The sequence below is a fragment of the Oncorhynchus mykiss genome, chromosome 26 (assembly GCF_057628025.1).
Source record: "Oncorhynchus mykiss isolate SJ-2025 chromosome 26, ASM5762802v1, whole genome shotgun sequence".
In the NCBI taxonomy this organism is placed as follows: domain Eukaryota; kingdom Metazoa; phylum Chordata; class Actinopteri; order Salmoniformes; family Salmonidae; genus Oncorhynchus; species Oncorhynchus mykiss.
The window spans coordinates 23,430,277-23,447,022 of NC_143047.1; the positions used below are offsets into that span (position 1 = coordinate 23,430,277).

The window sequence follows — 16,746 nt, forward strand, 5'->3', positions numbered from 1 at the left end:
AAATCAAAGCTGTTATAGTGACACCTCTGACTGTTTATAAAGTCTTTATATAGTGTTGCTTAATAGATATATATATATATAGAAATGTTGATGTAGAAATGTAGATTCAATTAATCAGACAATAATGGAGAATTTGAGACTGCTAGTGCTCATGTGGTGCTCCGTCTATGCAGGGAGAAAGATGGTGTGGAGCTGACAAGGGATGAGTCCTTCAAGTACCGCTTCAAGAAAGATGGGCGCAAGCACGTCCTCATCATTAATGAGGCAACTAAGGAGGACTGTGGCCACTACACAGTTAAAACCAATGGTGGTGAATCTATGGCTGAACTCATGGTGTCGGGTAAGTGCTTACGTCAGACAACACAACAGATTGAAATACATCTCTGCTCAACAATGTTGAACATGATAGCTAGTATCCGGGGGTCCAACCACCTGCAGTCCATAAAGCATGTCCAGTTTAAAGACAGACAAAGCAATCTTTGAACTATAGTACTGGGCTGAAGATTAAAAAAACAGAAAAACAATGTGAATCATCTTCCTCACCCTTCACCGAGACACAGCCTGCTCTTATGTTCCTGTCACTCCAAGCAAGCCCCTGTTCTGCCTAACCTTGAAACATGGCTGCCCATGCCATCAAACATGTCACTATGTCAAGGTTACAGCACAAACACAAGTCTGTCGAAATACCAGCTAAAGTTAGAAGACATGGCCCATATATTTTATCTGAAGGTTACAGGCTGGCGCAGGTGACCTTCAATTGTCTATATGTGTCTTTGTCTCTGTCTCTGTCTCTCTCTCTCTCTCTCGCACTCTCTCTGTCTCTCAGTATGGGTTCTGTCTCTCTCTGTTTTCTCTCTCTGTTTTCTCTGTGTTCTCTCTCTCTCTTTCTCTCTCTCTCTCTCTCTCTCTCTCTCTATATATATATATACATATATATATTCTGTCCTGTTGTACTGCGTGTTTAATTTCTTCTGTATATCTAATTCTATGCCTATGCCTATGCCAATAGGTGTATATTTATAGGGATATTAAAAAAAGATAGGGAATACAGCAAGCTAAAAATGTTGTCCTATTCCAGCGAGCATAGAGAATCAACCCACAGGAGACGTGGTAGAGACGTTGGATGATGACCATTCAATGAAAACGAACGTAGGAGAAAATCTAAACCAACGTAGGACAAAAGTTAAATAACAACATTAATTTAAACCATTACGTGATTGAACAACAACCATCAATTAACAACGTCACTTCAGCATTTTCAACTGTGACAGAACCTTAGCCATGTCATTATGACATCTAAAAACACACATTCTCCACCATCTCTTAACTAAACATCAGTTTAAGTTTTACAATCCTAACATGGCCATAAATGCTCTGTCATTGATGTCAAGAGCTGCAGAGTGCAGACATTGGTTTTGCTGTCCTAAAGTTAGACCTGCAATTTTTTGGGGAACATTTTGGATGTAGATGTACAGTACCAGTCAAACGTTTGGACACACCTACTCCTTCATGGGTATTTCTCTATTTTTACCATTTTAGAATAATAGAATAGAATAATAATAGTTATATAATAATATATATTTCATATTTGAGATTCTTCAAAGTTGCCACCCTTTGCCTTGATGACAGCTTTACACGCTCTTGGCATTCTCTCAACCAGCTTCACCTGGAATGCTTTTCCAACAGTCTTGAAGAGTTCCCACATATGCTGAGTACTTGTTGGCTGCTTTTCCTTCGCTCTGCGGTCCAACTCATCCCAAACCATCTCAATTGGGTTGATGTCAGGTGATTGTGGAGGCCAGGTCATCTGATGCAGCACTCCATCACTCTCCTTCTTGGTCAAATAGCCTTTTTTGGTTACTACATCATTCCAAAATGCGTTATTTCATAGTTTTGATGTTTTCACTATTATTCTACAATGTAGAAAATAGTAAACAATAAAGAAAAACCCTTGAGTGTGTAGTTGTGTCCAAACCTTTGACTGGTACTGTCTATAAACAGACATGTATGTTTGTATATATACTTTTATTAAACCAAAACAAATTCAAATCACATTTTGTTTTCCACATGGGCCAAGCACAAATACAACCTCATCATAAAATGCTTACTTAGGAGCCCTTTAACAACAATGCAGGGTTTTTAAAAAATGAAGTAAGAATTTTCTGCTACATGGACAAAAGGAAAAATAATAACACAATAAAATAACTATAATGAGGCTATATACAAGGGGTACCGGTACTGAGTAAATGTCCAGGAGTACGGGTTAGTCGCGGAATTGAGGTAATATGTACAGTACATGTAGGTAGGGATAATAAACAGAGAGCAGCAGCAGCGTATGTGGAGTGTGGTGGAATGTGAATGTATGTCTGTGTGTGTGTGGCGTCAGCGCCTCATACAATCAGGTCATTAAAAAATGCAAACAGATAGGAGTCAGCTTTCAAAACTTGTTGGTGTAAACTTTGAGCGGTGGAGAATGATTCATGGGCTGGATGGTCATCGTATAGGCGCGTGCTCTGGTGGGGCCAGGTCAGCAAAAGGTATCAGTCACTCGCCAGTCATATGATTATGTTTACATGCACACTAATAATTCGATATTAAATTTATTATGGCAGTAGGACCAGTATGGTAATAGTCAGGTAAATACCTTACTCTTAATCGGCATAAGGTCAAAATCGAAGTAAACATACGCCAATTAAAACACCAGGTTTTCTAAGCAATCTTTTGAATTATTAGGACATGTGTAAACGGCTTAATCAGAGTTTCAGCAGTGCATTTAATCTGCACAAGTGCCAGCACCAGCAAGCGGAATCATCCCTCTTATGCGCGAGGGAAGTTACCACAAGAGGGCACAGTGGTCTGAAAGAATGTATCTTTACAACGCAATCATGTATTATGCCAAATCAATTAAATTAAACCATTACTTATGAGAAACAATTCACCTCACATACTGTAACCTAACACAGCCTGAGCTAGCCCATGTAGATGAATAATGCAGAGAAGTAATGACCTGTGTGTGCAAACTGAAAGTATGCATCTTCGGAATAGTTTTCACATACAAACTGTATATGTCCGGACTCAGAATCAAATAGGCTTCCCAAAATAACATGGTCAATGTGGTAGAATGTTTATTTTGATTGGTGATTTTGTGCATTTATTAAAGTTCCTTCAGGTAGCCTGATTTCAGATGTGTCCATGTAAACAGGATTATTAGGGAAATCGTTATTCTTGCATTGCATGTAAACATTTTAATCAAACTATTATATTCATCTGACTATTCACAATAATCGTACTATTGTGTGCAAGTATTGTCACACGGTCACATAACACAACTTTTGTCCTGGCAGAGATGACTGATTTACACTCACACTGACCTGCTGTGAGCTGACCAAGGAACATAAACAGAGCATAAAAACAGACGAAACAACCCCATTGTTCTGACTGCAGCTACATACCTGTATTCTCTGAAGATAATGTTGATATTACTTCCTTGATAACACAGTTGCATTAATGTCACAAAATTCCCAATATAATGTATAAAGTTGTATGTATTTTTAAAAGTATTTTAATTGAAAATGTGCAAAACTGTTTTCATCTTGAAGTATTGACGTCAGTGCGGTCTATCACTAAAGTGAATTGTCTTGGGGGTTTGGCTACTGAGAGTTAAGTTTACATATCCCCTAAGCCATGTAAGGTCTGCTATGCAATCACAACAACACATGGTCATCTTGAGATTTGGTTCCCATGGCATGCAGACTTGTGCTTGTAAGGAAAACATGTTTGGGTAGACGCTGGCTAAAATAAGACTGGAGGTGTTTTCAGGACAGAAATCAGAGTCTGGTGGAATTAAGGGGCTCTCTTTTGCTTTGTCTCTTATTCTATTACCTTGGGTCCCCTTCTACCTTCTCCGGGATGTGAGTGTGAACATCGAGGTATCCGGACGGACCCATCTCTCGTAAGACAGCTGATTAGGAAACTATCCGTGGCATCCCCCTCTATAAATAATGGCATGTAAGCGCACGGCGGGGCTTGGACCAGCTGCTTAGAACACAGGGGCTAGCTGCTACTGTTGAGGCTGCTCTGGGAGGACATTGACCCAGCTGAACTGCTGCTGTCGAGTGCTATTACTGAGGCAGAACAGAAAGAGAGAGACAGAGAGAGGAGCAGCAGCAGAGTAGATTGAGGCGTGTGGGAGACAAGGAACAGGAGGAGTACGACAAACTCACTTCGAACAGCACTATCTTAACCTTATTCAAGGATGACCAAGCCAATGCTGCCAAAGACGGCCGAGAAGAAGCCGGCGACGGAGGAGGTTCCAGTGGATGGTGCAGTAAAGGCACCGACAGAGGGGGAGGCCAAGCCAGAGGCAGCAAATGAACCAGCCCCAGAGACCCCTGTTGAGCCAGCAGCACCCGCAGCAGAGCCAGTCCCAGCAGAAGGAGCCCCAGCTCCGGCACCCCCAGCTGAGGATGGGGCCTCTTCAGCAGAAGGAGACCCACCAGCCGATAGAGCTCCCCCTGCAGAGCCTGCCCCGGCACCAGAGCCCGTACCAGAGCCGGAACCTCCAAGGAGTAGGCAGATTTATTTTCCTCTAAGCTAGGGTCAACTATTAGGGGCATGGTTTGTGCTGTAATAAATACTGCGTTTTCTTTAATGATGATAATAAGATAGAAGGTAAACCCTGGCTGTGGTTTCTGTGGTTCTGTTCTCCTTTTTACTGTTATTGTAAGGGGCAATATAAGTAGGAACGGACAGTGCCACCTTCATTGGTAAATCAGAGATGTTTGTTGTTTAATGTATATTTTGTCTCTCTGTATTAAAACTCACAGGCGCAAAAGAGAAAAAAAAGTTTTCCACTAACAGACTTTCCTGTGTTGTTGTTTGTGTATTGGCTAAAAATATGAAAAGGATGTTTATCAAAGTATTATGTTTGCTGTGTTCCTGTACTGCCCGTAGACGCCGGTTGGTCTTTCCCATTCAGCCCCTTCAAACACAGACTGACCTCTGACCTCTAGTACGTGCCTACATGGCCCCCTTTCTGGTTAACCTGTGACATGGGCTCGGGGGCAAGGCAACTCTGTAACTCAACCTCTGATGGCTGTCAGCTTGAGCTTATTTTAGGCTGCTTTTGCAGGTTGTCTCTGTGTGCTAATGTGTTGTTACATACAAACTGTTTATGTGGTACAAATCAGCTATGACAAGACACAAATTACAAATGACCTCAGTTCTCTCTCTTGATATTTGGAGGATTATTCATGAAATAAATCTTTAGACTCTTGGATGTAAATAAAAAATGTGTGAGATACTCTCCATTTGTTTCTCCATTGTTATTTACCCATTTTCTAAGAAAAATGGTGACTTGAACATGACATTAAGATTTATAGGGACTGAATGGTTTCCATAGTAGCAGTGATGCAGCTAGTCTAGTATTGCAGCCTTGTCTCATAGACTAGACGTAACACAGTAAAGGTAAATCCAGAACACTGATATTAGTATGATATGTCACGTTTGGTATGGTGACCACAGGAGGTTGGTGGTACCTTAATTGGGGAGGACGGGCTCATGGTAATGGCTGGAGCGGAATAATTGGAATGGTATCAAATACATCAAACACGTGGTTTCCATGTGTTTGATGCCATTCCTTTTACTCTGTTCTGGCCATTATTATGAGCCGGCCTCCCCTCAGCAGCCTCCACTGATGGTTACATAAGACAGATGGTTACTTAAGGGGAAAAAAAAGTTGGGTGGTTGGTCGGGGTAGATGGGTAGGCATTTAACACAAACGTCTAGCAACCCAAAGGTTGTGAGTTTGAATCTCATCATGGATAACTTTTGCATTTTAGCAACTTTTCAACTACTTACGAATGTTGAGCTACTTTGCAACTAAGCATGTTAGATAACCCTAACCACAACCCTTTTAGCTAACCCTTCCCCTGATCTAACCCTTTAACCTAACTCATAAACTTAACCTTAACCCCAAACCATAATCCCTAGCCAAGCTAAAGTTAGCCAGCTAGCTAACGTTAACTCCCCAGCCACCTAGCTAGAATTTCTAACATATCATACGTTTTGCAAATTCGTAATATATTGTACGTGTCGCAAATTCATAACACATTGTTCATTTTTAGACATTCGTAACATGTAATATGAATTGTAATTAGTAAACATGTCATATGAAATGGGTAATGGACATCCACAAATGAATACATACCATCCTAAATGGAGTGGCTTGGATTTGCGTACAGAATAATACAAAATGCTCTAAGACCAGGTTGAAAGCCCTGTCCAGCATTTACATTTTTCTTGATTTAACTAGGTAAGTCAGTTAAGAACAAATTCTTATTTACAATGACCAGCCAAACCCGGACGACGCTGTGCCAACTGTGCGCTGCCCTATGGGACTCCAAATCACAGCCGGTTGTGATACAGCCTGGATTCAAATGTAGTGACACCTCAAGCACTGAGATGCAGTGCCTTAGACCGCTGTGCCACTCGGGAGCCATTTGGGAGCCTGCAAGGTCCATACTAAATCTCCAATGTGCTAGCTCCATGTCAGCTAGCCTGCAGGGGAGCTTAACACATGAGTTGTGGTAAGGTTGGAGATACTGTATTTCAGGAAGTGACTCATGCTTTTATTGGAGGACCCTAGTTTACATGGCTGTTACTTGTAGCAACACTACACTTTATCTGCAGCGAAGTTAAGCTGCCTTGATGCTGAGGCATCAGTGACAGGTAGCAGTAAATCCACAATAAAAAATATCCTGCCTTGACGCCTGCTGACACTGAAATATTTCATTCTGTTTTGCAACATGTCTTCTTTACAGTCACATACTGTGACATAACATATGTAGCTATTGATGTCTTTTTTGTTGTCATTTATTTCTTATTTAGACTAGAATAATGTTGCTGATCTCCCTCTCTCTTCCTTTCTTGTGTCCCTCTCTCTCTAAGCCCCAACCAGTGAACCTGTCGGCCTGTGCGTGGATGACATCAGTGACACTACCGTCTCACTGAAGTGGAGAACCCCGGAGCATCTGGGCTCGTCTGAGCTGGATGGCTATGGGGTCGAGTACTGCAAGGAGGGCTGTGAGTACTGGGGTCCAGGAGGGTCTGGCATTCAATATTTTGATCCCTGACACACACACACACACACAATATCTGGGTAGATAAGGAGGAGGATGGCATGAAAGCTGTTGAAGAGAGTATTTCAGTTAGGAACACATTATTTAAAAACTAACCTAACAATATAGAAAAACTGTCAAATAAATCCAAATGCAGCAAAATGTCCAACATTTGACCCTCTTACATAAAACGACATCCTCTACCTTGCTAGCTGTATCACACTTTCCATGACGAGCCATTATGTAAAAAGCTTTGGTTTAAGTCTGACAACACCAAGGACCTAAATTGTCAAGAGTGGTTTGAGCCAGGGACCATTAGCACAATGTTTATGTAATTAAAGCGATCCCTTCAGGGTTGACTATGCTGGCCAGCTGCACGTCAATGTTCTAACTCCATCCACGCAGGCAGCCCTAGTTGTGATGACATATAGGGATGGGGCACTGAGCCTTCTTCGGATGTTGCATTTTGACAAGTCTGTCTGGCCATCTCTTGCCCACAGCTGATGAATGGGTGCCAGCTTTCGAGGGTCTGACAGAGAGGACATCTGTAATCATCCGGGACCTGCCGACAGGGGAGAAGATGCAGTTCCGTGTCAGAGCCTACAACACGGCAGGGCCCAGTGCACCTACCTCCCTAGCACAGGCCGTCACTATCCGCGAGATCATGCGTAAGCATTCCCCCCATGATTGACTAAAACAAATCCCAATTTTTCCATTTTACCCTCCCTCCCATACAATGAGAGTAAAGTCCAAACATGTACAAAACTTAAATACCTTTTTTACCAGGGAAGTTCCTAAAACACTTGCACTGTAAGAGTGAGACATCATGAGTTTGTTCAAAACCCAAAGGTTGAAATGGAAAGTAAGTGGGGTGTCCTGCTGTTGTCTCCTCTCTCCTATTTCTCTACAGTTTGAGATATTTAGCTGATGAGGCTTGAAGTTAGCCTCCACTACCCTATATGGATCTCAGGGCTCACAGATCATGTTTGGGAACATACATACATTGCCAAGGTCATCAGCTATTTCGCTCTCAGCACCTAACAGATTAGCTGTGAGATGTATTTTGAGGTCTCAGATGCACACTGAAGCCCCCGGCCTTTCCGCTTGCTGACAGGATGATACTATCACTAAATGCTGATTGGCAGTAAGGCAATTCCACGGTAATAGAGTGACACTGAGACTCAGATTTTTCACCTTAAAATATATGTCAAACAAAAAGCAATGATTGCAAAGTTAAACAAAAACACATTTACTTGTAGAACAGTGCAGATGCCAAGTTTGGTAACAGAATGATGGCGCAAACTCTCATTCTGTTACCAAACTCTGCATCTGCACTGTTCTACAAGTAAATGTGTTTTTGCAACATTTTCTGTGGAAATTGTTAAAAGTAGTCCTTGTGCATAGAGTTGTATGGTTTGTTTAACTCTCCAATTATTGGTTTTTGTTTGACATACATTTTAAAGTGAAAGTCTGTGCTACTGTTACCATGGAATTGCACTGACAAGCACTTGATGTTGTCAACTCACATTTACTATTACCTCACAGGCAGTTAGTTGGTCAATGTACATGAACAGTAACTCATTAGACCAGTAATGGTGCCATCACGCTAAAAGTGATAGTTGAAAGGTATTGTGGTACTCCCAGTCTCAGGGAAAAGTCTGAGCCATGAACCACCTAGGGTTGAGCGGTATGCAGATTTTCATACCTTCAAACCGTTCCTGTACCATAGCGGGGTATACGGTATTACTGGCAGTGCAGACAATGGCCAGTATTTTTTTTCCCAAAAAAATCCCATAGCGGACGCTAGCTAAATGCTAACAAGCGCAAGCGAACATAAACTAATTGCAAGGACAGACAACCCAGCTCATAAAGTTATATAACTACAGTATCTCAAAAGGCTAATCAGTTTGCTGCGGCACAAAGAAATTTGATTGTTTCTGCTGTAACCAAGAAGCTTTATCTCGCGAGCTAGACACTTAGCTAGCAAGTTAGCAAGCCAAATGTATAGCTGGAGATAATTTATTTGGCACATCTTAAATACTGAAAAAGTATAGTTATAAGCAGTGGAGTAGCACACCCCCGAGACGGCTAGGTCCCGAGCTTTAGGGTACTGATGGCATTGGCATAATTTCAGGTAAAATGAAGGCTATAACAAAGTAACTGTATTTATTCTATTTACTGCATTCCTAATGCTATTAAGAGAACAACAAAAACAAGCAATTGACAACAATTGACTCCAGCCATTATCACCTTGGCTGCTGTAGCTTCATTCACCTCAGTTGATAAGGGACATAAATAACATTCTTCAGCAACATGTCTTAGAGCAATTAGCTGCTACGCACTAGCTCAGCACCGGAATTCAAAACTAGAGTTTAGTTTCAAGCTGTTACCTAGTCAATTACTGCCATCTTCCACCTATGCACTGTTTTGCGAGAAAAGTCGTGCTGTTCACTGCAGTCAGGCAAACAGTCTTCCCGCCCACACCGAGGTGTCTGCATGGTCCTAAAGCCAGCCCAACTTTATTCATTGACATCTCATGATTTTTTGTTCACAGAGAAACCCAAAATCTGGATTCCTAGAAATCTCCGCCAGACCCTCATCAAGAAAGTGGAGGAGACAATCAACCTTGTGATCCCTTTCCAGGTATGGGCTAGAGTACACCCTTCACACTCTATAGGATGAATGAACTGTATATATGCTGGTGCCCTTGCCCATAAGAGAAATATGCTGAATGATTTAGGAACTAGAAATTGCTATTTCCTTTTCTTTGGTGCACATTGAGTTATGGAATGGTGCTACCCACATTAAAAATACTACAGTTTACGGTAGAATACTACAGTAGGCCTACTTACTATAGAATTAAACACACTGTAGTATCCCTCGGTCATGTGTAGTACAGATCTTAATTTGACCACCCTGTTTTAGGATAACTTTTCTAGAATGCAGGATATTGAACACTTGTAGTGTATTTGAGGTTTAAAAAGGCTTAATTTTTCAGCAGAAATGTCCATTAATTTAAATCCACATGTTCTGATACTGCAGGATTATTTTCCTGCTGTAGCAAACAGGCCCAAATAAGATCCTACATCTGTATTTGCTATAGCATTTTGTAGTATACTGTAGAATACTATAGTAAACACAAGTTTTATCCGCACCCAAAAAATACTGTAGTAAATACTACAGTAATGTCTGCAAAACACTACAGTTTTTTATGTGTAGTAATACTACAGTATTTCATGTTAATTTTCCCCTCCCCCATAACCCAATTTGTGCCACCCATAAGTGAGAAACCTACATGCCAAGTATAGACCATACTGTGTTCACTACAGGTTATAGAAAAGAGCAGATGCTCTGAACTATTCATTCAGACCCCAGTCCTACCTACCTACATGTTTTGGGAAAATTTGCTCTTTTAGTATTTGTCCAGTAGGTTTCCTCAACGAGAAAACCCCCATTTGTATGTCAAAGATAATTGAACAAAAACACTATAGTAAATACTACAGTAATGACTGCAAAAACACTACAGTAAATACTACAGGATACTACAGTCTGCAAAAATACTACAGGAAATCACTCTGTCTCTTTATTTGTTTCTGCTTTTCCCTCAAGACTAGAAATACATACAGCTTCAGTTTTGAAACTGTATCCTAGTAACACATGCAGACTGACAGACTGATAACTGATGATAACTGACATGATTCTCTTAAGCAGCTCATAGTGAGTATTTGCTGAAAACCACAAGCCAAGGAGTGTGGGCCACCGCCAAATGTACCACCATCTACTGTATCTATTAGGCACACTTATCTAGGTTCAAATCTGCCATAAAAATATCTGAACAATATCATATTTCAAATGTCTTGGTCTGGAGATGTACTGAAATCATCATCACCCCTGGACCTGTAATGATTATTTAGTAAACGTAGGTTACTGAGGAAAACCAATATTTCACACATGTTAACTTACTTGTACTGCAGTCCTCCAGAATCTTTTTTTCTTAAAAATATTAGAATGTTTAATTTCCAATCTCAATTATTTTTTATTTTAGGGCAAACCTAGGCCTGTGATCACCTGGAGTAAAGATGGGGAGCATCTGAACCCGAAGCAGGTCAGCGTCCGAAACAGCGACACCGACACAATCCTATTCATCCGCAAGTCAGAGAGGAAGGACTCTGGGAAGTATGAAGTCAAGCTGCAGATTGAGAATGTTGAGGACACAGCCAGCATCTCAATTCAAATTGTCGGTGAGGACTCCTCACAACTCTAATGGTTTGGAATAGAAATGGTTTATGATTGATCAGTGGCACTATCAGTTCACTCATAATGGGTTTATGCTGTATCTGAGTTATTAACTATGAAACCGACACATCCCGCAAGCTGGTCCCTTTACCGACATTATCATTGGATATTGAAACAAAACCACACCTGCTCCTAAAATACAGCGTAAACAATATTCTACGTGTACCCACCGTGTGGTTTACCTTTCTCTGTGATTGATTGAATTGGAGTTTAAGGTAAAGTTATTGTACAGTATGTTGACTCAATAAATATTATTTCTTATCTTTAGATTTGCCTGGGTCTCCAGAGAAACTGAAGATCATGGATGTTTGGGGCTTTAACGTGGCTCTGGAGTGGAAGCCACCCAAGGACAATGGAAATTGTGAAATAACCGGCTACATGGTTCAGAAGGCTGACAAGAAGACCATGGTGAGAGTCAATCTGCTGGGCAGTGTCTAACAAGAAAATGTTCTCCTCATTCATTTGTGCAAGAGGTTCATATATGACAGAAAACTAGCAATTCATATTGGTCAGACAATACTAGATGAGTAAGGTTATACGAAGATCATACACTGCCCCACACATGGCAGGTTCAGGAAAGAATGATCTATATTCTAAATTATGATTAGGCTAATATTTATTTTCTAACTGACACACACAGGTCATCCCAGTGTGTGTGTGAGAGAGGGCAAGCTGGCTGATAATTATCTGTTAGTTCTCTGGCTGGGCTCAGAGTGAACTATGCCAAGCTCTGAGTGTTAGAACGTTGGGTTTAATAACCATGCCATTGCCAAGGCAAGGTAGCTAAGCTCTCTGACACATGGCCATAATTGACTAATGTATGTACACTATGTGATGGGAAGAATGCTACATGGTCACGAGGGGGATTTTACCCTCCCTTGTGACACACAGTCAGCCACAGCTAGGCAGAGAGTCTTTGTGGGCAAGGAGAACTGCATTCTGGGCCTGTTTGTTTGAGCACCAACTGCCACCTTCCACCACCCCAAGCAGCCACCCAGAGCACAGCAAGCCAAGCACGCCCTGTTTTTAGCCCCTAGCTTTGGCCTTATACTGGACATGGCTTGTCTGTGTAGTGATGGAAACCCAATGTACCTCTGAGCTGCAAGGTTAGTGGCTAAATAAAAAGCTCCCTGTTCAGGTTTCATACAAGTCATTATTAGACCCAATTAATTTCTTCCATCTCACAATGGCAGGCTGTGAGATATGAGATTATCATGTTACAAAGAACAATATCTCAATTGGATATCAGAGATGCCCCATTGCTAAATATAACCCAGTTGGCCCCCTTTGTTTGGCAAACACTCATAGGAGTTGGCATGCATTCTCATTCTCTCAAGACATGTTACACTGACAGTGTGGTTTAGCTGTTCTGTAGTATTTTGGTAGCCCTAAAATGTGGTCTCAATTAAAAATGAAGAGTTTGACTCAAATGTGGTTGGTTTTCAGGAATGGTACACTGTCTATGAACTATATAGGCGAACTAACTGTGTGGTGGCTGATCTCATCATGGGGAATGAATACATCTTCCGTATCTACGCTGTGAACATGGTAGGCCTCAGCCTAGAGCCCTGCTTCTCAGCAGACAGTGCCTACATCCAGAAAACAGGTGGGCTCCCATACCTGGCACACTGTTCATGACAGTAATACCACCCTGACATCATAACTATAAACAAACAATAGTTATACATTTAACATGGTCATTGTGTATGTAAACTCAGCAAAACAAGAAACTTCCCTTTTTCAGGACCCTGTCTTTCCAAGATAATTCGTAATAATCCAAATAACTTCACAGATCTTTGTTGTAAAGGGTTTAAACACTGTTTCCCATGCTTGTTCAATGAACCATAAACAATTAATGAACATGGACCTGTGGAAGACTAACAGCTTACAGACGGTAGGCAATTAAGGTCACAGTTATGAAAACTTAAGACACCAAAGAGGCCGTTCTACTGACTCTGAAAAACACCAAAAGAAAGATGCCCAGGGTCCCTGCTCATCTGCGTGAATGTGCCTTAGGCATGCTGCAAGGAGGCATGAGGACTGCAGATGTGGTCAGGGCAATAAATTGCAATGTCCGTACTGTGAGACGCCTAAGACAGCGCTACAGGGAGACAGGACATACAGCTGATCGTCCTCGCAGTGGCAGACCACGTCTAACAACACCGCAACAGGATCGGTACATCCGAACATCCGGGACAGGTACAGGATAGCAACAACAACTGCCCGAGTTACACCAGGATCGCACAATCCCTCCATCAGTGCTCAGACTGTCCGCAATAGGCTGAGAGAGGCTGGACTGAGGGCTTGTAGGCCTGTTGTAAGGCAGGTCCTCACCAGACATCACCGGCAACAATGTTGCCTATGGGCACAAACCCACCGTCGCTGGATCAGACAGGACTGGCAAAAAGTGCTCTTCACTGACGAGTCGCGGTTTTGTCTCACCAGGGGTGATGGTCGGATTTGCGTTTATCTTTGAAGGAATGAGCGTTACACCGAGGCCTGTACTCTGGAGCGGGATCGATTTGGAGGTGGAGGCTCCATCATTTTCTGGGGAAGTGTGTCACAGCCTCATCGGACTGAGCTTGTTGTCATTGCAGGCAATGACATCCTCCGAGGGCTCGGGTCATTCCCCCCAGAAATGTCCGGGAACTTGCAGGTGCCTTGGTGGAAGAGTGGGGTAAGTAACATCTCACAGCAAGAACTGGCAAATCTGGTGCAGTCCATGAGGAGGAGATGCACTGCAGTATTTAATGCAGCTGGTGGCCACACCAGATACTGACTGTTACTTTTGATTTGGACTCCCCCCCCCCCCCCCCCCCCTTCAGGGACACATTATTCAATTTCTGCTACTCACATGTCTGTGGAACTTGTTCAGTTCATGTCTCTTGTTATGATCATTCCAATATTTACACATGTTAAGTGTGCTGAAAATAAACGCAGTTGACAGTGAGAGGATTTTTCTTTTTTTGCTGAGTTTATGTAGGATTAGCATTCACATGAAATTCATAAAAAAAACATTGCCTGCTGCCACCTGTGTAAAAATTCATAAACTTTCTGAACATAAGTTGAGCACTGCACCTGTTCATCTGTTCATCAGGTTTCGAGTACAAGCCTCCAACTTACAAGGAGCATGACTTTTCCGAGGCGCCTAAGTTCACACACCCTCTAGTGAGCCGTTCAGTCATAGCAGGCTACAACGCCACCCTCAGCTGCTCTGTCAGAGGCATCCCCAAGGTGAGGTGTCCCTATACAAGCGAGAATGACAGAGACAAAGGCTATGCTGCTAACCATGAATTATATAGTGATTTATCACCATCAAAATCACCATCAAATCAGCACGGCTATTACATTATCATCATGTCTGCTACTGGTACTGTAGGGGGATGACAAGCATGTCCTGACCAGTAAAAACTATGAGCCTTAGTTACAGCAGATATACATTATTTCATTGTTTTGCCATATGCATTACTCTAGGCAAATCTAGTTCACATTGTAACCTCTCTCTCTCAGCCCAAAGTGACATGGTACAAAAACAAGATGGACATCTCCAACGAGGCCAAGTATCGTATGTTCAGTAGGCAGGGCGTACTCACCCTGGAGATCCGCAAGCCCTGCTCATTTGACGGGGGAGTGTACATGTGCAAAGCAGTCAACACCAGTGGAGAAGACGCAGTGGAGTGTAAGCTGGAGATTCGCCGTAAGTATCCCTAACACTACTCACCTTTTCTCTGCTGGTGAGCTCCTTAACACACCTGGCCTGCCAACCAACTGCCAACTCCATTGTCAATCTTGTATGCTCAGTGGCTAGTTTTTCAGGTACACCACCCTGTTCACGAAAATGGTTCGCTCCTAGAGACAATGAATCATGTGGCCATGGTTTGCTATATGAATCAGGCAGACAGGCATCAAGGTTTCCAGTTACTGGTCGATTGAATGCTAGAATGGGTAAAACATGTGACCGAAGTGTCTTTGAGCGTGATATGATCATTGGTGACAGGTGCGCCGGTTCCAGTATCTCAGAAACGGCCGGCATTCTGGACTTTTCACACACGACAGTGTCTCGGGGTTACCAAGAATAGTGTGACAAACAAAAAACATACAGTCAACGGCGGTCCTGTGGGTGAAAACAGCTCATTAATAAGAGGTCAAAGGAGAATGGCAAAAATGGTGCAACCTAACAGGCTGGTCACAAACAGGCAAATAACGACGCAGTGGTGTGCAGAATGGCATCTAGGAATGAACAACTCATTGGTCCTTGTCACGGATGGGCCATTGCAGCAGATGACCGGGTTCCACTCCTATCAGCTAAACACAAGAAGTGGCTCCAGTGGGCATGCGATCACCAACACTGGACAATTGAGGCGTGGAAAAACATTGCCTGGTCCGAAGAATCCCGGCTCCTGTTGCGCCATGCTGATGGCAGAGTCAGGATTTGGCATAAGCAGCATGAGTCCATGGCCCCATCCAACAGTACAGGCTGGTGGTTGTGGTGTAATGGTGTGGAGAATGTTTTCCTGGCACACGTTAGGGCCCTTGAAACCAATTCAGCAATGTTTCCATATCCCGAAGAATTCAGGCAAAGTGGGGTCCGACCCGGTACTAGATGGGTGTACCTAATAATCTGGCCACTGAGTGTACATGGTGATTGTTACAGTTATGACCACCGTAAATAGGGATGTAATTGTCAAGGTTTCCAACTTCCTGTGTACTTCACTCTGTTTCATGTCTGGAACAGGTAACCTTAGTACATATGTGTCCATCAAATATGAAATCAAATATAAATGTCTGAAAATGACATAATATATGAATGCTCCCCAACTCATATTTGAAACATGTTTGGGGGTTTCCTTATGAAATATTACATTTGGACATCAAATCTGAGATGGAAGAATTCTACTTGTACGTGTTAAATGGCATGTTCAAATCTAGAACATGTATCATGGTAATCATAGTATGTTCTAGAGGGCAAATACAGTAAATCTATTCTTCCTATTTGAGATTTCATGTTAACATATACAGACATATCATTATGTCTTCATAAGGGTATATTAACTCCCTGACGGACCTTTAGAATGTACACTGGAATACATGTAAAGGTTCTAAATGGATCCTGCCACCATTACATGATCCATCTCCTCTGACGTGTGTCTCTCCTTCTGTCTGTAACCCCACCATGCTGTGTCCTGTCATGCTTCTACCTTTTTTATTCCCAGCACCTGGTACTTTCCCCCAAGGTAAGCCCCCACACTCAATAATAACTGAGGTCAATCCCATTATTATAGAATTGTTTCATTTGTATTAATTAGAAAATAATAATAAAAGGTGTGCCAAA

The 16,746-nt window shown here is 42.2% G+C and overlaps 1 protein-coding gene and 1 non-coding gene across 2 annotated transcripts in view; both read left to right on the forward strand.

Moving 5' to 3' along the window:
- LOC110506650 (myosin-binding protein C, cardiac-type) overlaps positions 1-16,746 on the forward strand; it is a 38,302-nt gene that overhangs the window by 20,778 nt on the left and 778 nt on the right. The window contains exons 15-25 of the mRNA XM_090223407.1: positions 174-472; positions 4,242-4,568; positions 6,949-7,083; positions 7,619-7,786; positions 9,673-9,761; positions 11,164-11,359; positions 11,683-11,822; positions 12,861-13,020; positions 14,512-14,648; positions 14,925-15,111; positions 16,628-16,648. Coding sequence (XP_090079533.1) covers positions 174-472; positions 4,242-4,568; positions 6,949-7,083; positions 7,619-7,786; positions 9,673-9,761; positions 11,164-11,359; positions 11,683-11,822; positions 12,861-13,020; positions 14,512-14,648; positions 14,925-15,111; positions 16,628-16,648 — 1,859 coding nt within the window. The remainder of the gene's footprint in view (positions 1-173; positions 473-4,241; positions 4,569-6,948; positions 7,084-7,618; positions 7,787-9,672; positions 9,762-11,163; positions 11,360-11,682; positions 11,823-12,860; positions 13,021-14,511; positions 14,649-14,924; positions 15,112-16,627; positions 16,649-16,746) is intronic.
- Positions 10,517-10,571, forward strand: LOC118944574 (U7 small nuclear RNA). The gene has a single exon (XR_005039926.1). It is a non-coding gene; the product is annotated as a U7 small nuclear RNA (small nuclear RNA).